Here is a 27,408-nt window from a genome sequence, read left to right on the forward strand (position 1 = left end):
ACTGGAGAAAGTAGCGTGACTAGTCTGGTGACCCCGAGACTAGATCATAGCATTATAATCGCACAACTCGTGCCATGGGGGAAGTAAATGGTGTTGATAAGATGTTTTAAAGCTGAGATGAGTTCATTATGCATATACATAATTTAAAAATAAAATGGGCAAAGTTATAGCATCAAGTACCGAGCAAAGGGATTGTACAATGTATGGGCCTGTATCTTACCCTAACATCAAGGACTTTCACTTGTAATAAGCCAAACTATCTATTGCAGGAATTATATATATCTTCTATATTACAGGTTTGTGAATGATTTAAATGTGTAACTAGTTTCTACTAGAATAAACTCATGTAGTCACACACTGATGTAATATAATTTACCTTACTGAGAAGTGTCTCACTCCAATATACAAATCTTATTTCAGATCCTATAGGAAACCAGTCCTAGACTTCTAGAGGGACTCTGGAGCGTAGTGTTTTTGTTAGTTTATGTAAGTTCTTGTATATGTATTGGGCTTTTTTCAGGTTGTCTTTTTGGGGATTGTAATAACAGGTTATGTATTTAGTTATGTATGGACGTATGTGAGAAAACAGTTAGAAACTCTAGTAAGTTTTATCAGATGATATATGTTTATGTTTTTCCACTGTGTATAACTATGAAGACCAGTATGAAACACCTAATTTCCCTTATTTGGGCGAGTCGTATATGTATGGTATCAGAGATATGTATGTTATGTATGTATAGTAGCACTTTGGGCTCACCTCGAGGGTCAGGGTGTTACAGTTGGTATTAGAGCATTTACCAGCCGAAAGTGTGATGAAGTTCACATTGCCTGGTTATGGAAATGTTCAGAGCTTAGGTTTCTATGTTCTATAGACTACGTTGGATAACTTTACTAGAGTATAAGATGGGGATAGTACTTTCGAGTTTTGCTTCATAGAACTGGAGACAAAAGTTCTATTGATGGACTTCTGTGTTTTTCTGGATCAGTCGACAAGTTCAGAAAATCATGGGAATCCATTGACCATTTTGTTTCCAAGTGGAGGGGCGGAACTTGAGCTAGAATGAGAGTAACAAGTTAGCAAAGTATGTCGTTATTAGGAATGTTAATTTATTGAAATAAGTCTTATAGTATTGTAGCTGTAGCAGATATGTAGGGTACAAAGATTCTAAACAACTTTCTCAATTGTCTCTTCAGGATGGAGTCCAGGGATAATACTGCTAACATCGAGGGCAGTAGCAGTGAAGGGGCTGGTCATAAGGTTGGTAGTGACTCCATAGTACTGTTACGGTACTTCACCCAACAGCTTATGGCTGAAGTTGTGTGAACTTCTAGGGGGCAGGATCGTCCCACAGCTGAGATAGGATGTTCTATTGACTAGTTCACCCGACTGAAGCCTTCTACCTTCGTAAGGAGTGCAGACCTGATCCGAGCAAAGAATTGGATTCGTGTGGTCAAGAAGATCTTGGTTGTTCTACGTTGTAGGGAGCAGGAGAAACCAAGAGGTGGTATATGCGACGTTTAAATTTACTGGAGAAACCAAGAGGTGGTGGAAGTCGGTAAAGATGCTGGAGAAGCATCGACCGGTGCCTTCAGAGAGGTGTTCTTTGAGCAGTACTTTCTAGCCACTTTCAGGAGTGCAAAAATGGAGGAGTTTATGATCCTAACTCAGGGCCGGCTATCAATTCAACAATACGCTGCCCAATTCATGGAGTTATCGCGCTTTGCTCCGTTTATGGTACCGAATGAGGCGAGGAAAGCTTAGAAGTTTGAGAGGGGTCTAAGTAATGAGATCCAGAAGCAGACAGCAATATTGCAGAGTCAGGACTTTTCTACTCTAGTGGATAAAGCCGCTTTGACATAAGAGAGCTTGCAAGATGTGTAACAACCCGAAATTTTTGCACAAGGTTCATCGACGCATACAGGGGATTCATCGACGAGGGCATAAAGGACTTCGTCAACGAACCCACATCTCGTCGACGAGAAATTACCAAGAGAGGTTTTGGGGCAGCATGAATTTCGTTGACGAGGGAGTAAGGTTCGTCAACGAAATTACTGTAGGATTCGTCAACGAGATGACGTGTCTCATTGACGAAGGCCGTAGTAAAAATAGTGTTTAACTCAAATTTTGATGAAAAACCAGTGCAAGAAACCCTCCCCTTTCTCTCTCTACGTCCCTCTCTCCTTCTCTCTTCGTTTCCAGGCCTGTTTCTCACCTGATCAAAGATCTGAGGCTACCACGATGCTCCTGGCGAAGTTTTTTGCAGGTCTGCTGGAGCTGATCGTTGGAAAAGTTGGGTTGGTTTTCGTCCCAATCTCAAGGTAAGGCATTTTATTCAGTATTTTCCTTTCCCTCAATTATGAATAATGTTGTAGATAAGAAAATACTGAAATTTCCTTTCCCTCCATTAAAATACTGTTTTAATAATGTTAACAGAGATTTCACAGACACATATTTATACCCGTTTATTATACAGTTTATACAGAATATGAGTTTAAATGCTTGTGCGGCCTGAGTAGATTTTCATGTGATGAAAAATTTATACAGTTTTTATAATATATCATACTATACTGAATACACAGATAAGACAGTATATACAGTTTATATAGTTTTTCCCAGTATATGGAGTTATACAGAATATACAAACATAGATATATATTAACAGAGATTATACAGAGAAATATACATGTATATACAGCTTTTATATGAATAGTTCCATGAAACGGATATATATATATATATATATATATATATATATATACATTTACATGTATACAGTTTTACTCAGATCAATATATATATTACAGCTTTATATAGAACAGTATATACAGAGTTATAGCATGCCATGTTTCCTATTACCATAACATACAGAGTATACAGACAGATATATAGAGGTAGCATCAAGATGCTACAGATACAGTATACAGAGATTACAGTATTCATAGTACAGAAATTTCATAGTACAGAAAGATAGCGTTATGATAATTTTGGAAACATGATGAAAACAGTAAAAGAGTATATATATATAGTATCAGATTCCTATGGAAAGATTACATACAAATACAGTACAGATATAGATTACAGAGCACAGTACCGTTGCTATATACAGATAGAGTGCAACCACATATCTCAAATAGTGTGTGGGTACCGTCAGCCGTGCTCGGCGAGGTTGCAGCTCCCCAGTTCACTGGGTGGAGGGGGCCGGTTTGACGAGGTAGTAGCGAGTCTCGAGCCTAGGAGTGGATGCAGTTTGGCCGAGCTGAGGTAGTGTAGATTATATTGACTTATCTAGAGGGCCAACCAGATGAAGTCCCACCTACGGGCCGCACAACCCTGTCATAAGGGGTTAAATCATGATGTACAGAGTCCCAGGGATAAAGCACAGTTGTGTATATGTATATAATTTTACAGTATATGATGAGTATAGTATGATATTATCAATATGAAAAGTAAAAAATACAGATGATATAGTCATATTTTAAATTGTGAAAATAAAGATATACTTTACAGATTATTTATTGCATTACAGTTCAGTTGCTATTTAAAAAGTGTTCTTAACTTAGTTTCCACACACTAGTAATAGCATATTTCCACTTACTGAGCGTCGACTCACCCCATTACTTTAACATTTTTTAGGTGAGCTAGTTAGGTGAGTAGATCAGGCTCGCGGATAGAGAGTATTTTGATTACCCTGGTTATAGGGTGAGTTTTTGACAAAGTTGTGTATATTTTTGAGTAGATGATGCTGGAGGGGTATTTTTGTATGGCTATGGTCTATATATACTGGATTCTGGTATTGTATAGTATATAAGTGAATGGTTCTATAATTTGTGTTTCCGCTGCTTAGGTATGGATATAGATACACAGATATATATATAGAAAGAAAAAATGGTAAGAATTTTGAGGATGTTACAGGACGATACCGAGGTTTAGATCTCGAAGAAGAGGCCAACACCTCCCAGTTCTTATTCAGGTGTGAGGCAGGTCACTTAGAAGAAATATAATGGTGGCAAAAGCTAGCAGCGAGAGACTGGCGGTGGTACATCTCAAGGTACCACATCTTCCTTAGCTTGTCCTACTTATGTCATGCCCCGAACCCGGAAATGAGCCACAGGGTGTGATTTAGTAACCTAGCATGTCCCTATATCATACAACCTTCCATGATACTTCACAATATAAGGGTCCGACCCCGTAGGGACCCCATAGGGTTCACATATACCCTATTCAAAATCATATACACAATATACGTAGTGGAATAATTCAACTTAATACATTCATAACACAATACCAGAGTCTATACAAAATCAAGATCTAGTTCCATAATACAACACATACCCCCGGGCGCCTACATAACCCAAAATGACAACCCAGCCAAAGATCTGTACTTACAAAAGTACTTAGACAATGCTAACCAACAACCACGCTCCTGAAACGCTAGGATGCTAGTGTCGGCTACTCGATGGACTTGAAAAACATTTGTATGATAAGGGTGAGACACCTTTTAGTAAGGGAGAATCAGGTTATATCAATGTGTGGCACATGAGTGTTGTTTCAACAGTAAAACATAAACATTTCACAATTCCAGTATTTTCACAAGACAGTTCTAGTGTGTCTCACAAAACACCTCGGTTTAGTGTCGTCACACTTTTTGGCCTAAGTCGGCCACACGAAACAGTACCTCCAGTAACTTAGCATAGCATAAGCCCCACAGCACTTAACTAGTGCAAATATGGCAAAACTCACACCCTTTGGCGACCAATCGGAATCATAGGTGGTATTTCACACCCTAGGCCTCAAGCCGAATATCTGAGCCTACGGTAGTTAACCAACTCAGCCGCCTACAATATTATTCTAGCACGCCTCATATCTCAGCCTTCGGTAGTCAACCGGCACGCTTCAATTGTCCTCGATTTCGGTATTATTCCGACTCAGCATTTTCACAAAACCTAAAACAATTTGAAACTCCTATTCCTATGTCCCATTTCAACAATTCACAACCTACGGTTGTTAATCGGCACACTTTTCCACAAAACACATAATTCAATATATCAGCTCATTCCACACTTATTTGGGTAAACAAATAATCTCATATCAAATACTTCAAAAATACAGTTTAACATAATCAAAGGTACAGACATCTCTATATTACAAATTAATCATATATAAAATTTTCCAACAGAAACGGAGATGATACTTGAAGCCCCCAATTTTCCCAAAAATCGAAAACATGAAAATCTCATAATTTTTCCTAATAGATTTTCCCAAATAAGTAACCAAAACATCCGTAGAATCGTAAATCATAATTTTACCTATTCAAATTTCACAAATAACTTATATAAACAGAAACCCCTTACCTTATCCCGAAAATCGAACACGAACTTAATCAGTCTAAAACAACAACATGGGATCCCCAAAACCTAAAAACTGAAGAACAATATTTCAATATAATCTCAACTACTATAGATCTACCGAACCGAAAATGAATTCAAACCCTTACCTCGATTTTGAAACAAAACCTAAAAATCCTCAAAACAAATATTTGATCCGCTATAAATGTAGAGATTCTCCCCCTGATGCACGTAGTAACATTGGATCATTGATTTGGGTAACAGACAACCCAAAACCTTAGAGAGAGAGAGAGAGAGAGAGAGAGAGAGAGAGAGAGTGAGTGAGTGGTTCGAGTTCTAGAGAGAAAAAGAGAGAGGATTTTTTATTTCTTAGCAACTAAGCAAGTGAATAGGATATTTATAAACCTTTGACCCGGACAGACTCGTCGACAAAGTGGAGTGCTCTTCGATGAGCAAAAGAAGGGCGTTCATCAACGATGGCGTGGCCTCGTTGATGAGTCTGAGATTTCATAATTCCCAAAATCTCTCGATATTCACTCGTCGACTAACCTCTGAATTTCATTGCTGAGCTGTAGAAGGGATTTCGTCGATGAGAGAAGGAGCCTCGTCGATGAGCCTTGCTATTTTTACCTTTTAAATTTCTTCCTCTTTTCTCATTTATTTAATCCGAAGTTCTCGAGTCAGGTTCTTACAACCTCCCTTCCTTAAAAAAATTCCATCCTCGAAATTTGCAACCTAGCACTCGTTAACTTACCAGTATACCTACACGCATACCCAATTCTATGAAAAGTCGGCGGCCACCCACATAGCGGCCCTGTCCCAAATATATTTCATACCCTCACTTATGGCGGAGGACTATCGTGGTTACATACACAATGTCTCGGGAGCTCACTATAGCACAAAACTCTCCCAAAGACTAACCACACATCACTCTAAATAACAAATACATCACATTCTTACCCAAACCATTCCTGTAAATATCACTCCTTAGAATAGTTCTGGATATTTTCAACGTATTTTCATCTCTAATTCCCAAGAAGTTTCCTCAACCGCATGATTCAGCCACAACACTTTCACTAACGGTATCTCCTTGGTATGCAGTTTCTGAACTTTCTAGTCTAGAATTTGAACTGGCACCTCCTTAAACGCCAAAGCATCCCCAATCTCCAAAGATTCGTAACTAATAGCATGTGATAGATTCGACATGTACCTCCTCAACATAGATACGTGGAACACATCGTGGATCCTAAAAAGCGCTGGGGGGGAGGTAGTGCAATTCTGTAGGCTACCGAGCCCACTCGCTCAAGTACCTCGAGCTTAGCTTGTCCTTTTTCCCGAATCTCATCACTCCCTTCATCAGAGTGATCCTCAAGAATATCTTACCCCCCCACCTCGAATTCTAACTCTCGACGGCGAACATCCGCGTAACTCTTTTATCGGCTCTACGCTGATTTAATTCTATCCCTGATCAATCTAACCTTCTAAGAAGCCTATTGTATGAGCTCGGGACACAATATCTACCGTTCACCGTCCTCATCCCAATACAAAGGAGACCGACACCTCCGACCATACAATGCCTCGAACGGTGCCATCCCGATACTAGCTTGGAAGCTATTGTTATAGGCGAATTCCACCAAAGATAGAAACTGAATCCAACTACTAACGAAGTCCAACACACAAGCCCGTAACATATCCTCCAAGATCTGAATCGTCCTCTCTAACTGTCCATCAGTCTGGGGGCGGAACGTTGTACTGAAAGTAAGTTTTGTCCCTAGTGCTTCTTGTAAGCTCTTCCAGAATCAATAAGTGAATCTTGGATCTTGATCTGAAACAATGGACACTGGTACCCCGTGCATTCTAACTATCTCCTGCATGTATAAGTCTGCTAGCCTACTCAAGGAGTAGCGAACCTTCACCAGTAAAAAGTGAGTAGATGTATTCAACCTGTGCACGATCACCCATATTGCATTCTGCCCCTGAACTGCTGGTGGCAGCCTAGTGACAAAGTCCATGAAAATATGCTCCCATTTCCACTCTAGGATACTCAATGGGTACAAAGGCCCTGCCAGCCTCTGATGCTCAGCCTTTGTCTGCTGACACGTCATACATTGTTCCACAAATCGAGCAATCTCCCTTTTCATGCCACTCCACCAGAAAGATTCATGCAAATCTCGATACATCTTCATGCTACCCGAATGTACCGTATACAAAGAATGATGCGCCTTCCTCCAGAATCGTCCTCCTTATCCCCTTGTTGTTTGGAACACACAATCTGGTTCCAAACCTCAATACACCTCCCTTAGATATGTTAAAATCTGCAGCTAGTCCCTATTGCACCTTCTCTACAACCACGAGTAACTCTTCATCATTAGCTTGTGGTGGCCTTAATTTCTCAACTAATATTGACTGGATCACCAAGCTAGGAATGAAAGTCTGATGATTTCCATCCATCGATTCCACGCCAAGCCCCTCCAGATCTCGTCTAATATGATGCTGACCTACCACTATAGATACTGATGCGTGCTCTGACACGTGCTCTGACTTCCGACTCAACGCATCAGCTACCACATTAGCTTTCCCCGGATGATAGTTAATGGTGCAATCGTAGTCCTTGATCAGTTCCATCCACCTCCTCATGTTCAACTTCTTTTGCGTGAAAAAGTATTTGAGGCTCTTATGGTCCGTGAAGATCTCACACTATTTGCCATACAAGTAGTGTCTCCAGATCTTCAGCGTATATACTACTGCTGCCAACTCCAAATCATGCGTGGGGTAATTCTTCTCGTACTCCTTGAGTTGCTGAGAAGGATAAGCAATTATTTTCCCCTGTTACATCAGCACATATCCTAAACCCTTCAAAGATGCGTCATTGTAAATCACAAAACCACCATCCCCAGATGGGATGGTTAAAATCGGAGCAATGACCAGTCGATGTTTCAACTCCTGGAAACTATGTTCGCACTCATCGATCCAATAAAATTTCACATTCTTCCTCGTTAACCATGTCAAAGGGCTAGATAATCTAAAGAATCCCTCCACGAACCGTCGGTAGTACCTAACCAGTTTTAGGAAACTTCGAACTTCCTGCACACTCTTCGGTTTCACCCAGTCAACCACTGCTTCAATCTTACTTGGATCAACTAAGATACCACCTCCCAACACGATATATAGCCTAGGAATGCAACCGGGTTCAACCAGAATTCACATTTCTTCATCTTAGCATACAACTTCCTTTACCGCAGTATCTGAAAACGTTTAGCGTTTGTTCCTTGCAATATGTGGGATGTTTGATCGTGACACTCCTCCTCACATATGATGAGTGAACCTATCCTTTTTGAGTTTTTTTGAGAGTATACCAATTAGGTCGAGTCAAAACGATCATTCTGTAGGTGTCCACTGGTATCATGGGTGTAACGAGTCATACACATTACATATACCTCGAGACTTCGCATGTTTATACTCGAATTTATATGATTACATTAACTCTGAATTGTACTTCTAGTTAACTTCATGTGATTATATTGTTCCTAATTGCCATATAATGATGAAACTTGCATGAGTGACATGTTTCAGAGTTGTGTGCATTGAATATAAACGAGCTGGTGTGAAATTTGGTTATACTCCGATATATGAAACGATATGGTTGTGTCGCATGCGCATTCAATTCATGTTTTCTGGAGTTAGTATTTGTGGATACCGCCTTGAAATTCATTCACATTATTTACTAGAGACTAGAAAAACATTAATTGGGGGGTGTGATTAGGTGCTTTAATTCATGCATTGAGGCTTATATTTTTAATTAAATACCTAATTACTCTCAATATTTTAGCACGGTGTCCTATTTATAATATTTGGGTTTTATTGAGTAATTTATGATTTTTTTGTATTTTTTTATCGCAGACATTATCGAGAGCTAAAACCAGCACTGTTTTGTAATTCGCGCATAATTTTTCTTCTAAGTTTCAATCAAGACGAAATATGAGAAGATTATCTACAACTTTTATGTTTTAAGTTTCAAGAGATACGGGCTCTAGATGGTCAAAACTAGCCTCGTTCGCTGGGAAACAGAATAAAGAAGAAAAGGAGAAGCATATAAAGATCAGTATGAAACAACCCGATTTCCCTTATTTGGGTGGGTCGTATTGTGTCAAAGATATGTATGTTATTATGTATAGTAGGATTTCGGGGCCCACCTATAGGGTCGGGGCATTATAAAAACTCTCCGCCTAAGGGCTTATTGAGTAAGATAAGTGTCTTAATAAATACAGTTGTAGCTATACTCGAGTTAATCAGGTAGGTTTACAAATGATATCAGAGTAGAGGGGAGTTACATGTATGGGCGTGTAATGTCCCCTATCCTTGGAAACTTTTGCTGATAAATATGGGTTACATGTTGAATGAGGTGAAAAATGAAATTAAAACTTTTAATCTTGTGTTTTATATCTATCTGATTATAGTTTTACTGGGTATATTTTCTCAGCTGTATAATCACTGAAATGAATATGTCTATGATGATATAATGAAACTCCTACTACCACATACTTCAATAATTTATTCCGTCTTACTAGCATGTTTCTTCACCCAAATATCTAATATTTTAGGGAACGCGGGACAGGCCAGGAATAAGACTCCGAGATAGTGGGGAGCCAGTACCCTGCTTAACAAGGGAGTTTTTGAGTTAGGGATTTTCCCCTAAGATTTTGATGATTTTTGGGAACGTGTTGATACTATTGTGTATGGATGTTTATGTACTCTGGTATTTGTATTCTAAATGGTTTATATAGTTACTCCCGCTGTTAGGATTGGTTTTTATGAACTGTTTACCCGTATCCCCTTCGAGCGGATTATGTTTAAATGTATCAGAGCTTTTGACGTACCCGATGTTTAGTATTATTTGGTTATTATTTATTAGAAAACTGGTAGAACATGGGGGTGTCCTAGCTTCCATCAGTATTCACTTTAACAAAGTCTTCCTTTAAGCAAACTTACTAACTGGTAAAGAGTGTTAGTCCTTCCTCAATCCCTCCTTTCTATGATCTGAAATCTCTTACCAATCTTTATGAAGTTGAGAAATATTCCGAAATGTTGACTGGAAGTAAATGAATCCCTTCATATTAATTTGAAGCCATGAATTTTGGACTTTGGATTTGAATTTGAGTAGATTTGAACTGAAAGGCGGGAGGGCAAGAAAGCACGACTTTTTATCCCTTTTCATATTACATTTTATCGAATCGAAAAATTTTTTCTAAACATAGGTCAACGTATTCGTATTATATGAAATTTACTAGAACTAATCACAACCTCCTCATTGCAAGAAGCTTATTGCCTGATTGTCTCTACAACTTACTCCGTAGTATTTAGCTTTACAATCTTGAATCATATGCTAGTAATGTTTTCCCCATCAAACCACAACAGGCCACGCTCCAAATCGATGGCATAAGATAGGCAGCCTAGTCTCGTCCAATATGGAGTCTTTTTCTAAGCACTAACTAGATAAAGAATCTTAATTTATGGGGAGTTTTGAGTTCCAAATTAGGTTCAGAGACCTTGAATATGCATATTAACTTTTTGCAAATAAAATCATAACATCTTAAGTAGAACACACCTTGGCAAGAGATCGTAACCTCATTTCCATTAACGAGACATAATTGTCATTACTAAATGATAGAATGTTTCAAAACATAAATCCAAAAATATTCCCACTTAAATTTTATTTTTCAAAATACGTAAATGATCCCCACCCCAATTAATTTATAGTTGAAATGTATTATTTTAAGCTTAAAGAAATTTATAAAAGAAACCTCTGTTTTAGGTTATTTTCATATATTTGAAAAAATTTTAAGAAGACAGGTGAACGTATATATAGAGGGTAGATTCTTTCTAGAACTCCTGCACCCTAATACTTCAGTCGCAAATATTGGAAGTCGAGGTTTGTTGATTTTCCTTTTCCATCTACATTTCGTCAACATTTCTTCACGTACGTGGCACGCAAGCTGTTGCTTCTCCTGCGAGGAGCTTTCTCTTCCACGCTTCCCGACAACATCCCACTCATTTCACACTCCCCTCATCACACCTCTCTACTTATATAAGAACCATCTTCCCCTGAAACCAATGCACCACTCCCCTCTACTCTCTCTTTCTTCCTCTCTCTCTCTCAGACAAAATACAGAAAAGAGGGAGAGAGATCGAGAGCATCACCGCAGGAATTAGATCATGGCACAACAGTCTGCTACAAAGGCCGCCGCTTCTGTCCACCAGGTTTGACGACGAAGACCTAATCCAAACACTGGCACAACCCCGCGCCGTTTCGAATGCTTCTTTCGGTCCCTTCAGTCGGACGCCGACCGATATCCTCCCCACAACTGAGTCAGAGATTTTCTTCAGAGAGTTCTGGTGGGTCCCAGAAGCTGTGGTACCTGGCCGCCCCGCCATATTCACCTCCCTCTGCCAGTACTCCCTCGCCGCCATCACCCAGTTTTCGCCGGCATGTCGTCACGCTATACCCTCGCCGCCGTCTCCATCGAGGAATTCCGTCATTGCCGATTCTCCATTCTGGCTCATGTACCTAGCACTGATTATGGGTTCTGCTACTTCGATATTATAAATTAATAAATTATTTTGTTGTGAAATATGTGCGTGTGGGTGTGTTTTGGTGCAGCTAGGGATGGGAAGCGCGCTGGAGACGCTGTCGGGCAGGCGTACGGGCGGGGCGGTTGGACATTGCTGGAATTTACATTCAGAGGTCGTGGGTGATCCTCAACACCACCTCCGTCTTCCTCTGCTTCATCTCATATTCGCGGCTGCGCTGTTTGAAGGCCATCGGGCAGACTGCCGCCATCTCCAGCCCGGGGACGTTCGCGGTGTGGATGATCCGCAGCTGTTCGCGTTCCGCCGTGAATTTCCCCCATCGCCAAGTTCTTGCGGCGCAGAGCCAATCATTGCGATGGCGGTGATCTCGCGGTGCGCTCGGCTCCCCCACCGTGTTCAGCTGGCCTCCTCTGCTGAAGCGAGGGTGGGACTGGTGGGGCGCTGGACATAGTGTCTGGACCGTCCTGGTGGTTCATAGTACTGGTTCATCTCGGTTTTGTGTGTACTCTTCAGCGGCACCTGCGCCGGGCTGGGCCGGCTTTCTCCGTGAAAGCGTTTCAAAACCTCTTGGGTTTTCGTCAGGCTGTCGCTCGCTACGCCGTCATGCTCTGGTCCGGTGAAATTAAATCACTCCTCTTGACTAAAATTTGTTTTTAATTATCCACCATAAAAATAACCATTATATTCATTGAGAAGTTGTCATCGTTTTTTCACTCGAGTAATGATTTCTTTTAATAATAGTTTAATAATTATCCATCATAAAAAATTATATTATTATTATATTATTATTATTACTTGAATTACAAAGCTTAAGCAATTCACCTCCTCCCTATTTTATCGTTAAAAGATTTAAACAATTCAATTTCCGCATGATTATATTTTTCAAAATTATGTGTATATTTCGAAGATTTCTATTAATCTTCCTTGTTGGCTTTTATGTTTTTTAGAAAATAAATATATGTCAAACTGAATTAATTAAAATGCAAGCCTGCATAGATCTTCAATCTTGTGTTTTAATATCCGTATAAAAACGAGAATATTAGAATAGTTCCAATCAAAACACGACGGTCTGGGTTCATTTCATATGAGATCTGTTGAATGCAAAGGGTTAATATAAATTAATTTGAAAATGTACAGAAGGTCAGTCCAAAATGCAAACCACTTAGGTGTAACCCGAACATAGTTGTTTTGTTTTAAGTGATCATAAAAATAATGAATACTAATAATCATTACCTGCTGGCGCCTGGAGTGGTATTTTAGGTCATTAATTTCTTTCGCTGGTATCTAATAATGCTGAAGTTTCAGGATGCCCTTTCCCATTTGGTTGTGCCTCCTCCTTTTCTTCTATTTTTTCTTTCTTTTTCTCTTTAATTTTTATTTTTTTTCCCATTGAAAATTCTCAATTGTCTTCTTGGGGCGTGCGGTTTTTTATATATTTTTTCATTTTATTAACGTCCTGTTTGAAATTTTAAGAATAACTTTTGCCAAGAAATATTTATATATATATAGTATAATTTATTTGTTCATGTTTAATAATAAATATACATGTTTCAAAGAGTAACAAAAATATAATGTTAATATCGGGCATTTATTTTTTTTTTTAAATTTTTTTTTAATATTTGTATTTGGTATAAAGAGGAAACCATAATAAAAAAATTATTTTTTTTTCTTTTTTGTCTAATCATGTTTATACAAACGGATCCTAAAAGTCCATGTTGTTGGAGACAATACTTTTTTTTTTTTTTTTTTTTTTTTACTTGCATGTATTTTATACCGTTTTACGTCTATCTCGTATTTAGTCAAAACTTAAATCGATGCGACACAGCCACCAACTCTTTTAAATATTAAATAACCTGGCATAGGACAACACGATAAATAAAAATATTAGATATCAAAACGTTTTAATAGAGAGCCCAATTAATTTTTTTTTAGGCGAAAAAACACAAACCTTTAAAAAAAGGTGAGCCTTGGGCAAATTTTGGAGAGCACTTTGATTGTGGAATGATGAGTCACATGCGCGACGACGGAGCATGTTTTTTTTTGGTTGATAAGATATATATTTTCAAGTGTGGTGTGCGTCTTTTTTTTTCTTAGCCTTAACCAGGTAGTTTTAGGCACGTATTAAATAAGGTAAGAATATGCGCCCCCACTTAATTACTGTTTCTCCCAAATATCAATTGTAACAGAAAAATGCATGCACTGTCCGTATATTGTTTTTTAATATTAGACATTGACGAATTGATATCGACATTAATTAATATAGGAACTCATTTTTAATAAGTGCAGAATTAAGAAACACCCACAGATATATAAGAGAAATGTCTCCTGTATAATTTTTTCTTTTTATCAAAGTAAGAGTGACAAGTATCTTTGGACTATTCAAACAAAATTAATCACTTGCATCATCACATACCTCCCGCAACGTGATATTTTATTATTATTGAATTCTTAATCTTATTTAAGAAATTTTTTATGTTTAATATTCTCATTCTCATCAATCTATCATTTGTTGGGTCTTATCTCTATTCTTATTTTCCAAATTTGTTTTTTCTCTTGAATAATTTGTTTGGTAACTTTTGGGTTTACATAATTACATGTGGAATCTCAATAGTTACAGATGTTTCTGCTTCAATGTTGTGCCACCGTATCCGTATTACACCACCCACTGTCTTTCTGATCCATTTGCCTATCTCTTTCTCGTCTTTATTCTCCTGGTTGTTTCCATTTTAACAACATAAAAATCTTGTTTTAGAACTCAAACAATTTTTTTAAAAAGTGAAAAACAATATAAAGGAATTATTATTTTTATCTTTAATTATCAAAAAAATTCAACTTTATAAACAAAACTTTGCTTCAACCAGTGGCTAATATTTAATTTTTATAATTTTTTAATTATATATAAACAATTTTTACTTTTAATATAATTTGATAAAAACAAGATATAAAAAAATTGAATTCCTTTCCTATAATTTTCGTTTTTTGTTATTTTTTCACTAAACCAATCCTATAATTATACAAACCAGCTAGTCTAAGCTAGGCTAGCTAGTTGGTGCCTTCCCCACATTAAAAGGGCCAAAATGCTACACGTTCCACAATTGGGACCATATTCGACCACGTGATTTCATTCATTGTCATCGCCATATCATCTGCCGTGTTCAAATTCTACTCTGAAAATAAGCAAGGCTAATGCACACGTACACATATTACAGGGTCTGACCAACCATTCTACTACACATCATATATGTATGTATAGAGCGAGTGGTTGGTAGATATATATATATATATATATATATATATATATATATATATATATATAATAGTAATTAATTGGTTGAGAAGACAGTTGAATCAGTCGTGAATATTAATTAATGATCTCGTGTGCGAACAAATTAATGGTGACATGTATGTATGCATGCAGCATGAACATAGTGGGGTGGGCAGTGATGTTAGCTCTCTGGGGGGGTAGGAAAATAAGATTTGGGGGGGGGTAAAATTGGGGGGAAAAAGATTCAATGTCACCATCATTTTTTTATTTACCATAAATTATTAAAACGTACCAATTCATGATCATATGAATTATACATTTAGTTACTTAAAAAAAGTATATTTTGTGTGTGTGTGAATATATTAATTGGGATATATGCAGCGTGAGGGTGTCGAACGAGCTGGGAGCAGCTCACCCGAGGACAGCGAAATTCTCAGTGGTGGTGGTGGTGATCAATTCGTTCACCATCGGAGTGCTGCTGTCGCTGGTGCTCATCATCGCCCGCAAGGAATACCCTTCCTTGTTTTCCGACAACTCAGACGTGAAGGAGCTTGTTTCTGAGCTCACTCCGCTCCTTGCCGCCTGCATTATCATTAACAACGTCCAACCTGTTCTCTCTGGTATGCACATATTCACACTTTCCATCTCATCATTTCACTAATTAACACAAATGATGATCAGTACTTTTCTCTAGCTCCATCACTCTCAGCAGTTTATTTACAGATAAAAGAGTTCGCGTGTAATATAGTGTTTTTTGGGTTATGGTGGGTGTGCAGGGGTGGCAATTGGAGCAGGATGGCAAGCATTTGTCGCGTACGTCAACATTGGATGCTACTACGTATTTGGGATTCCTCTGGGTCTTATACTTGGCTTCAAGCTCAACTTGGGTGTCAAGGTACGTGTGTCTGCCCATAAAACTCTCTCTCTCTCTCATATCACAATGTATGGGTCTATGACTGAATTACAAGACCTCTAGCTGAGGGTGGTGTCGTCAGATATATAGAAGACACAATTAGCACGATCCCCAGTCATGATATTGTCCATCTACTTTAGGATGAGGAGGTGGCTAGTTAGTGTAGAACCTTCTTTCTACTTACACGGGGACACGTACAAACTGCATGCATGCATGTGAGACCATCTCCTATTTAATTTTTGTTTAAGCTTTCCAAAACAGCTTAAACATGCTGCAGCTTCGCTGTAAAGTGTGTTAGACGGTACATTAAACAGCTTAAACATGCTGCAGCTTAGCTGTAAAGTGTGTTGACGGTATGTTTTCACGTTTTGAGTAAGAAAACATGCGATCCCAAACATGTTTAGGGTAAATCAAAATAAGAGGCAATATTAAAATGCATGCTCGACTGCTTTACAAGGATGAATTTAAAGGAATTTCAAATTTATGAATTGAATTATTTTTTCTAAAATACAAATTACTTAACTCTTTAATGTGTTAATTGTTATAATATTTTCAGGGAATATGATGAATGCTGTCGGGCACGTCTGCAAACCTGTGTGCTCTTTGGGATGGTTTATAAGACCAACTGGAACAAAGAGGTAAGAACATCGCCCACCCGGAAAATAATGAGGGACGTGTTAGGCCCGCGTGTAACAGGTGTGGCAGACACATGGCCTCATGTCTAAATCAATGCTCAACACTGTTCTCTACTTTCTTTCTTTGGTTTGATTCCATACACAATGAACAAGAGATTTTTAACACAACGTGGGGTGTGGGTGTGCAGGCTTCCATAGCTGGAGACAGAATTAAAAAGTGGGGGGGTGGCACAGAAGCTGAAGAGAACAACGTTGAAAAATGAACATGCACCCACGAGACCTAGCAAGGACAAATTTTGGCAGAATTCAACATCACAAAAGCTGGCTAAGAGCAGGGATCAATGTACCAGGAAGTAAAGGACAAGTTCACTTCTATTTTGGGAGTCAAAGCGTGTCTAGACACAGAATCATTTTCCGTTTTAATTATTCCAAGGGCCAGAGTGAATGAATTCGAATGAATTCTCTACTCTGATTTCCAACAAAAGACCAACCCCAAGAAAGCAAGCTCATCTAAAAAATTGGAGTAGATGTAACCTCACCCAACCCCATCGCATTTCTTGAGAAGAAACATATTTTCTTTGCTGCCAATAAGGGGTTCCTCTGAGCCCCAGAATGGGAATTTTCACTGTTATCGTAAAGCATAGATAATTTGTAGTACCAAAACAAAACTTGTCCTAAAGCTAACATCAACGCACAATTTTCAAAAATACTATATGCAAACCCAACCCAACACAATGATTTGCACAACACAAATGTCTAAGCTTCCATTGTTGGTATCATCTACATTACGGGCTTCAGAATCAATAATGCAAGGGGCAAGAACACCATGCATGTTAATGCATATCAATTAGAAGGGGCGCCAACTAACAGGGACATGAACCAGCACAATTAGACGAGTACAAACCCCAATCCCATCCAAGAAACTAGAATGAAATGAAATAAAACAAACACAGCCACCTCCATTACCACAATATGTCAAAATGGCCATGGACAATCATGGAAACAGAACTCAGCTGTGTAACCGTGGGATGCCAGAATATGAGTTTGGGTTGCAAATACAAGCACAAGGAGACAAGTGCACAGCCTTGAGATCAATTTCCCAAAGACTCCTAACTTTCAGATATTCATTCACTTCTAGGATCACATCCTAGCTTTGCCTTCCAATCACCGCCGTGAAATCATTTTTTGGATAGTAAAAAAAATATATTAAGAAAGAAGGATGTACAAAGAGGATGAGAAATCCTTGAAGAACACAAAAGAAACAGGATAAGCTAATACAAGAAGAGAACCCAGACTAGGTTAAAAGAGCCAATCAATTGCAGTATTCATCTGCAAAAGTCGTAACACCAAAACAACCTGTGGTGAACACCCAAAAAGACGTTAAAAATACAATCTGGTCCCAAATCAAATCCACAGAAGACCGCCGATAACCCAACCAAATAGCCCAAATAACAGCGAAAAATTGAACATCGCTAAAAGGTCCTAACATTTTTACGCCTTCCAAAATCTCCAAAATTCAACCAACAAGAATCCTCCAAAGAATAAGGGCACACTCAACACTATCAACAAGCCAAAAAAGCTTGTTCCAAAGACATCAAGCCACAAGGCAGTGCAAGAATAAATAAGCATGATCCCCATTACTGGTGTAACAGAAGACACATACATCTGGGGAGAAAACCTTATAAGGTCTTCAAGCCTGCAGCAAATCATTGGTGTTAACCTTAGAAAGAATAGTGATCCACACAAAAGCCTTGACCTTCGAAGGAACTTTACTTCTCCACGATTTATTGGCAAGAGGAAAAGAATGATGAGAACTATTCAAGTGAGCAGAGAATGATTTAGAAGAGAATGCCATAATTATACAAACACCAAACCCTAGCATCCCATGATAAAAATAACGAAAAGAATCCAAAAAGAGCCCCAAGAGAGAAAGTTCCTCAAACCCTATCAATAAGGAAAAAACTTAGCGTCACAGGCCCATGTCATCACAGGAACACATGGCAGCAGCAAAGGGAGAGACAGACCAGGGCCCACCTGTGGCAGCCATTCTCTTGCTGCCACGCAGCCCATGATGGTCACAGACCCGTGCAGAATAACACTGCTCTATCATTTTTAGACAAAACCGAAAATCCCAAGTAACTTCGGCGCCATACAAAACAATACAAGTGCATCAAAGCACAACGAAAAAAGAAAAGTGGAAAGAAAAGCATCACACAAGCAAACGTCCCCAATCCAAATATCCTTCACAAACTGAACCCAACACCCATCCCCAACATTATGTTTGATGCAAGAAAAAATAAGTTACCTACGATATGAATTTCCAAGAGCTTACATGCAAAACTCTAGCTATAATAATGGCATCCCACACATTCTCCTGCATACCAGATTTAATTCTAATAACCCTATGCCAAAAAGGATTAGTTTCCAAAGGTCCCACACTATTCTCTTGCATACTAAATTGACTTTTAATAGCCCTATGGAAAAGCTCTGCTTTTAGACACCAAACAGCACCCACCAAGCTACGTTTTTCAGACCGCAAATTGCTCAAACCCAAGCTTCCCTCCTACCTAGGCACAACCCACTAACTCCCAACTCACAAGGTGTTCCCTCTTCTTACCCATCCCAGACCAAAGAAAATCCTGCATAATCCTCTCAAGTTTATGAGCCATCACCACCTTGAGTCTTAAGAGACAAAAATTTCACCAAAAATTTATACACGCTGCTAAGCAGGTTGACGGGTCTAAAGTCTAATGATGCGTCTTCTTGATAAGCTGAAGTTTTGCAGGACTCAACTAGATTGGCTATGATAATTATGCTATCCCATTTTCAGTCCATCTACTAGGGCAAGATAAGTACATAAGTGAAATTTTCTACTTCTTTTTCCCTTTTTGGTTTTTATGCCTTCGTCTATCTTAGCCTGAGGTGGAGACCACCCAACTGTAGCGCCTATCTATGGGCTCTAATGAGCACACGCTAACATGTCCTATACTGTGGTCACCAAATATCGGCTAACAGTGGTTCACCCAAGCCTGGCAACTATTAGCCCATGAAACAAAAGCATCAAACACCACTTGCCCCTCCCAAACACAATGAATGTGGAGTTTTATCAAAACATACCCTACTTATAGAATTGACAGTGACCATACTAATCATTTCAAATTATTTCCCAACTCCATTTGGTAGAATTCATAAGCATTCTATTTGGACCAGTTGCCTTGCCCCATTGGCATGTACTAAGAGCCCCCACCAACTCTTCCTCCATGAAGGAGCATTCGAGCTTTTCTCTCTATTTTCCTCTCAAATTGAGCAAAACTCAACTCTGTAAAGTCAAGGTCCCCAGCTTGATTAGTCAGCAATAAAAATAAACCATCCCCCTTCTGCAATATTATCCTCTGAGAAATCAATACTACTATAGTGGCTTGCTCTTTTAAGCAAATTGGTTGTCCTGTGAGCAAATGCAGTGTTATTGTTGCCTTCAACAATAGGCCCAGACTTGCGTCTAAAGGAAATCTCTTCCTTTAGCAATATAGCCTTCCAACTTCCTTTGAACCTTCCATGCAGTCTTTGTCTTCCCTCCTCTTCTTTGATGTCCAGCATCTTAATTTCACCTAAAAGTTCGAATCCACCCTCCCAAAGACCTCCTGTTTCCATTTCTACAAATAATCCTTCAACATTTTGAATAACATGGATAAAAGCATGGACTACCCTCCACCTTATAACATACTACTAGCTTCTAGCCTATTCCAAATAAATGCCCTATTTTGCCCTCATATTCTCAGATCTGAAGAGGCTGACCTTTTGCCATGCCACAACAGTTAAGAAACAAGCATGGTTTGAAATTGGTGTCAGGAGGCAGATTTACAACCAAAAGATAAATAAATAACAATATAATTTGATTATAAAAATAATATAATGCTGATCCCATACATAAATGCTATACAGATGTTGATTAAAGTCACCTAGCTGCTAATTAAAACTAAAAAAAAATCACTAACAACCATCTAAACAAAATTTGTACTACTTTTCTTTTTTTTCTAATATATTCTAAAAAGTTGTTGTCATATTATTATAATTATTATTATCTGTTACTGTTAAGGCTTGATATATTTTGTTGGCCTAGAGCCATTGTTGCCAAGAGGTCCTAAGTTCTAGTCTTGTTGCCTGCATTTAATATAAATTTATAATTGAAAAAGAAAAAAACAAAAAACAAAATTATTGTGCTCAATATGGATGTTTTTCATAGTTTATTTATCTCTCCAAATGCTGTCAGGCTGCACATGCAGGGGACTGTTAAGGATTGACATACATTGTTGGCCCACAGTCTAATAGCTTAAGCTTTTAGGTAAAGTGATAATCTAATAGTTAATTATTGTTCATATGTGCGCATGATGTTAGTGTGTGTATTTTTGGTTATTTACATACATTATTCAACTCATTAATAAACAGAAAGCTTCAATTAGCATGGTGGTAAGGTAGTAATATGTATGCAAGGAGGTCATGGATTCAAGCCCTTGTGCTCACACCTCCCACATCAATTTTTGTTTTTATGCAATGAGGTTCATGACAGTCTTCTGGTTCTAGGGTGTTGACTGAACTGGCCTGCTTGACTGATTCAGTTGAACCACGTCAAACAGGCTAGTCTGGGTTTCTAAACCATGCTCCCAATGACTGGAGACTGAGAATCTATCAGTCCTGGAGAAGACCACCACCACCTCATTATTTGTCCAAGTACAACCTCCCCCACGCCCAACCCAAAAATAAAACTGTGGAGGAACCATCAGCCTAATTTCTTCAATGAAACTGTTGAAATCCCTCATTGCTCTACTAATTATGTTCCTACCACTCCCTTCAAAATTGAATCTAACTATATCAACCATAACCAACACCCGCCCACACTCTAGCCCCAGACCAAGGAAACCACCAGCCAGTTACGAGCCCAGCTAGTTCCTCCCACAATCTCCACCTAATACCATCTTTTGTAAGGCCATAAACACTAGAGAAAACCCATTTGATTTTACAATCCTAAAAACTCCAGTAGGCAAGATATTGAATGTTCCCTCAGTTTCACATCAAGTTTGCTGATTTCCCTTACATTCCGCATAACCAAGATAACAGATGCACATCCACAAGTTGGGAAGACAACCTAACCCACCCTTGCTCCCCACCTAAATTGATTTAATGAGTTGTGTAAAGATCTACCCTATTTTAGTTTCCTAATGACATACAAATTACTTCCATATCTGGAGACAAAATTTAATTATTACCTTCCTCTTATTAGGGTTATGTAAAACCCTAACAATCATGTATTAAATTGCATTTTCAGTTAGTGTAACATAATGGTAAGAGGTGTAACAGGAAGCAGGAGTAGTGGATGTTACATAACAAAAAAACGGGTGCAATGGCCATGATTTTTTTTCCAAGCATGCACAACCTTGTGCATATTAGTGTATTTGCATGTTTTAAGTTTTTAACCCTTCTCAGAAAGAGTTTTAGTGTATTTGGATCCTTTAGTCAGCTACGTTGTTTGGTAAGGACAAGAAATTTAAATTTGTTTTAAACCACCACTTACAAAAAAATTACACGTGTGTATTTATACTTCTCATGCATAATACATTCTTATGTGTAATAAATTAATTAATAAAACAAAATAAGTAACACAATTCATTAATCTATTAAGCACATAAGGCACATGACTAATACAAATACACAATAACTAGAAAAGAAAAGAAGGTTCAAGTTGAAAAATATAGAACATAAATATCATATTGCTAATAGTATCAAAATAAATATTTTCCTAACAAGTTAGCATTTTCCGAATTGTTAATTAATACATCTCTTGTGAGTATTTAAAAAAATAGTAAACTTTGTATCATTATCATCCTCATTATAATCTTTTCCCCCTTACGCCACATATTGAGAATGATATATGAAGACGGAGGCGGGGAGGGAACAAAAGTGAGAAGAAAAAGTAAAACATAAAATCATTTTTTTTTTTTGGCACAACAGTCCTATAGCAGTTACGTAACGGCCATAGCAGCATTTATGTAACAATCGCAATCCGTACCAGCCGATACGACCGTGATTTTTCTTCCCACCGATTTCGTAGTATGTAATGGTATCAAGAACCCAAAAAACCATTACATAATGGCATGGTCACGGCCATTATTTAAAACCATGCTAACAATCCATGAGATGATTTGGACTCCATGAGCTTTTCACTAATATGCTTACTCTACGTCTACCGCTATTTGTTCACCATTTTAGCCACTTCCCCCCTCGTAGTTCACCAATCAAGCCAGTTTCCCCCTCTTTTTGCACCTAGTGCTTCTGCTCTTCCACCCCCCTCCCCCCAAAACACTGCTCTCTTTCTTGATCTTTCCTTAATTAGCCTCCTTTCTGTGGCCTAACATGGATACACACAGCGATTCCCTAAACCTTTTAAGTCTTTTTTGCATCCATCTTAATGCCTCCAAATTCCAAGGCTGACTTGCTCGACCTTCACGGCCTTTGAACTCATCTTCACTTGGATTCACCATAATTAGCAACAACCAGAGCAGTGGATCACTTGTACTATTGATCGCTTCAACCAATGCTCAATCTTTTTCCCCAAACACCGGGCTTCGGCTGCAAAGCGAATCATGTAGCCCATCTCCTCCTTGACCCAATGAGGCCTAGACCTTACTCCACTACTAAGTTTGTAACTTCCCAACAGTGTTACACTGCTATCTATAAGGTGAATCTTCACCCAATCTTTACAGCACTAATTCCAATGAGTTTTGTTCTCCTTCCCAGAAAATTGATGGTTTTCTACACTTGGGAACTCATTCCTGACTCATTCCCCTTCACCACCCACGAGGGTCGCCTTCTTCTAAGATGCAGTTCCCTTGTACAAGCTCTAACTTCTTAATTGAAGAGGTTGGGCTTTATTTTATTTTCCATCTTTCGTAGACCTACTAAACTACTACTAGATTGTTATTTTCCATGTGTTCATGTCCAGCACGAAGAAGTGATTACTTGTTGGAAACTTTGGGCCCAATATATCCCGTTTAGAGTATTATGATGTCTTGATTCCCTTACACAGTTCATGCCCAAATCCACTTAATTTGAAACTCAAATCAAGACACTTGATTTAGAGTATTCCAAAGCCTTTAATCACCCTTCGGGTTTAAGCTCGAGCCCACCACATTTGAAATTCAATCAACATGCCTTCATTTTTCATATCTCCACTTGTCACTATTCCCTATTCAGCTCATGTGCACATAAAAATCGCACTCCTTCCTCTACAACTCTATCCAATGTCTTAAAGCTAGTAATTTCAACCCCCCCCCCCCTCCCCCGGGGAGATTTTTACAACTTATGACCCTTCTTCGACTCTCTCCAACTGGCAAGATCCTCCTACTTACTACAACAAGAATCCTTGCCCATTTGAAATAAACAAAGTTCTTGGTTGCATCATCCATCTTTAGGAAACACCCCACATAAATCTTTATCTCTAATAGACCTAAAAACTTCTATATCTGAGAGATGCACCTGGACACCTGCTACCCTAACCAAAAAGGAACCTACTTGTCCATTGACTCCATTCTCCTCATAGCGCCCCAAAATTTGGTACCACGTATCTAGCATGAGCACCACTTGCCCCCTTTTTCAATTCCCATTCTCAAGAACTGCCTCAGTGGCTTCCTTCAATAGCATCTTAAAGACGTAAAGTCCATAAGAGATATCCGCCACTGAAACCCTCCTTGCAACCCCACAAACCTTATTCACCCTTTTCATCAGTAAACTCTCTTTCCCTCCAACAAATCTACCAAGGCAAAACCCAAAGAATCCTAGATGCATGTAGAGCTGCCCCTTCTTCACACCCTTGATTTGTCAATGGGACCTCTTTGAAGGACCACTGTCAAACTCTATAGGCTTTCCCTCATCAAAAAAATTCTTTAAGAAATCCATTGGAATCTTCATTGTTTGTAGAAGCTTAACAAGGTAGACCTACACTCGTATCTTCCGTTTCGAGCTTTCCCCAACCCTAAAAAATCATTAGTCTTTGTTGTTCTCTTCAAGTTTTCAAATCTTTCTCACCCGATCATTATAAAAGCTTAGCTCTTTCCCCAAATTTCCTCTCCTTGTTGCTGCTCATGCATTCACAGATCCACACAAGAAAATTTTGATCAGCCAAGATCTTGTGAAGATTACCCCAACCCCTTCTAGCTAGTTAGAATTCTCTTCTCTTGATTCCATCGACATTGATAAGATTAAAGAGTCCTTCTCCTAATCTAGTAGACAACTTTGCTTCCAGCCCTAATTCCTCCATCAAGAACACTAATCACAATAATCTGAGCCAGCTACAAAAGTTAAATTCCGAAAATATATTCCCAAAGCAATTCAATTTAAGTGCCCAAAGAGACGTATGAAATATTTCTCTGTGCAATTCATTCAAAAATATATTTCAACAACAGATTTATTTTCTATTTAATTTAACCTAGATATATTATTGAAGGTTATGACCATTTAAATACAGGGATACTCTGAATTTCTGTCTATGAAATTGATTTTGTTTGGATATTTGGAAAAAGTAAGAGGAAATTTTTAGACTTATATTGTAGGATTGATCTTCATGAAAATAAGATTATTTTGAATTTGGTCAGATTTGGTTTCAGCCATACTGTATGTTCCTCTCAATAATGAACATATTAACCAGAAAATACGCATATAAATTTTAGATCCTTTCTTAGGTTTACACATGCCTATGCTTCTTTTAATATACTTCCACCAAAACCTCTCATGGACCCAGATGGAAATAAATAGTGAAGTGGAATTCCTACAGCACACACATTATTAAAGCTAAAACTGAAAAAATAAATAATCAAATTGATGGGACACAAGTTGGAACATCTTCCAATATGCAAAGACCAATTAGGGTTTTCAGGACCAAATTAGCACACCAAGCAAATCACATTACCAATATAAAATTCGGAAGACACTTCTCAAGCAAAGATGAGAAGAAACAGTATGAGTCCATCTAAGCAGAATGCAGCAGCTCCTTAGAAAACTAGTACTTTTAAAGCTACAAAATGCCAAGGGTGTTTAAATACAAGCAAAGAACTGATAACGTTCTCTTGCATCATCAACAACGTGCACTTCTTTGGTTGACAAGCTTCAAATACAAAATTTTAATTCTGATATTTTTATATTTCTTAAATGAATCGAAACCCTTCCCTTGTTCATAATAAAATTCCAATATCACTAACTTATTCCCGCAACAAGTTCAGCACCTGTAGTCTTATAAATCCCATAGAACCACTTAAATCCAAATACAAACCAGAAAACGTATAAATAAAAAAAAGGCCTAATTAATCATATAAATTCAAAAAGAAAAACGCAAACTAAGCATCAGACACCCCGTTTCAGCGAAGAGTTAACACATTCAACATCAAAGTCCATCATCCATAGTCTTATCAATCCCATATAACCACTTTAATCAAAAAAAGGAACCACAAAATTAACACAGAATAAAGCTCAATTTAACATGGCAGTTCAAAATGAGAGGCACAAACTAAGTCGCAGTTACAACTAGATATTACCAAAAAATTGTCAACAAACTCAAAAACCTCCAAATCTAAATACACCCAAAAAAAATAGTACTAAATTTAATACCCTAATTACCAAAACTTATGAACCATAAACTACAATTTCACCTAAGCAGTGAGAACGACTGCACCACCAGCTTCCTTAATCTTCTTCTCCGCTGTCTTCGAGACGAGCTTGGCCTTAACGACAATAGGCTGAGAAGATGGCAACACTCCCTTACCCAAAACTTTGAAGTACCCGAACTGGCTCACGTCAAGCAGAGGAACATTCTCGGGGGTTGCCTTGTCCTTGACATGCTGAGGCACCAGAGACCAGAGCTTGTCGATGTTGACGATAGGGCAGTAGAACTTGTTCCGAAGCTTGTGGAAGTAGCGCATGCCCACCTTGCCGAAGTAACCGGGATGATACTTGTCGAATAGGATACGGTGGTGGTGCATGCCTCCGGCGTTTCCCCGCCCGCCTGGGTGCTTCCGGTGCTTCCCGATGCGGCCGTGGCCAGCGCTCACGTGGCCTCTCTTCTTCCTGTTCTTCTTGAAACGGGTCGTCATGTCGATCCCTGTGTGTGTGTCTGATCTGATTTCGGGGCTTGAAATGAGAAGCGAAAACGCGCACTAAGGGCTTTTGGGATTTGTCGGGGCGGAGCGGGCCCTGCGGGGAGACAGTTTTGCCCATCGCGTGCTTTTTTTTTTTTTTTTTTTCCAGGCTGAGCTTGTCCATCACGTGCTGTAAATTTGCTAGTCATCGCTACTATGCCCAGGGGAGCTCGTTTGGCGCTGGCCACTGTTTAAAACACCTCGAGAGTTGTTCGAAAAAAAATAATTAATGTTAAATATTCCATAAAAAAATTGTGTGCTGTTTTAAAATATTTGAAAGGGCCAAAATGAAATTTTCTAAGAAATATAGTGAATGTGCTGACAATTTTATAATATTTTTTAAAAAATTAAAACAGATATAATTTGTTAAAAAAAGAAACATTTAGTTGAAAAAATGCTTTAAATTTTGTAAATTTGAAAATTTTCTCAACAAATTTAAAAATAAATTTTGAAGAGCAGAAAAAATTATTATCAAATAAT

At 38.5% G+C, this 27,408-nt stretch overlaps 2 protein-coding genes across 2 annotated transcripts; one reads left to right on the plus strand and one right to left on the minus strand.

Annotated features, from left to right (window-relative positions):
- Positions 1-1,195: 1,195 nt before the first annotated feature.
- Positions 1,196-17,415, plus strand: LOC131144023 (protein DETOXIFICATION 29). The gene is given in 10 exon segments (XM_058092366.1): positions 1,196-1,287; positions 11,572-11,819; positions 11,822-11,907; positions 12,005-12,051; positions 12,053-12,260; positions 15,537-15,819; positions 15,976-16,094; positions 16,669-16,694; positions 16,696-16,750; positions 16,936-17,415. Coding segments are annotated over 10 exon segments (1,239 nt in total). The 3' UTR covers positions 17,011-17,415.
- Positions 17,416-26,246: 8,831 nt separating this feature from the next.
- LOC131144534 (large ribosomal subunit protein uL15x) lies at positions 26,247-27,094 on the minus strand. The gene has a single exon (XM_058093230.1). The coding sequence runs from the start codon at positions 26,881-26,883 to the stop codon at positions 26,443-26,445; it is 441 nt and encodes a 146-aa protein (XP_057949213.1). The 5' UTR covers positions 26,884-27,094; the 3' UTR covers positions 26,247-26,442.
- Positions 27,095-27,408: the final 314 nt, after the last annotated feature.

Source organism: Malania oleifera, chromosome 12 (assembly GCF_029873635.1).
Source record: "Malania oleifera isolate guangnan ecotype guangnan chromosome 12, ASM2987363v1, whole genome shotgun sequence".
Lineage (NCBI taxonomy): Eukaryota > Viridiplantae > Streptophyta > Magnoliopsida > Santalales > Ximeniaceae > Malania > Malania oleifera.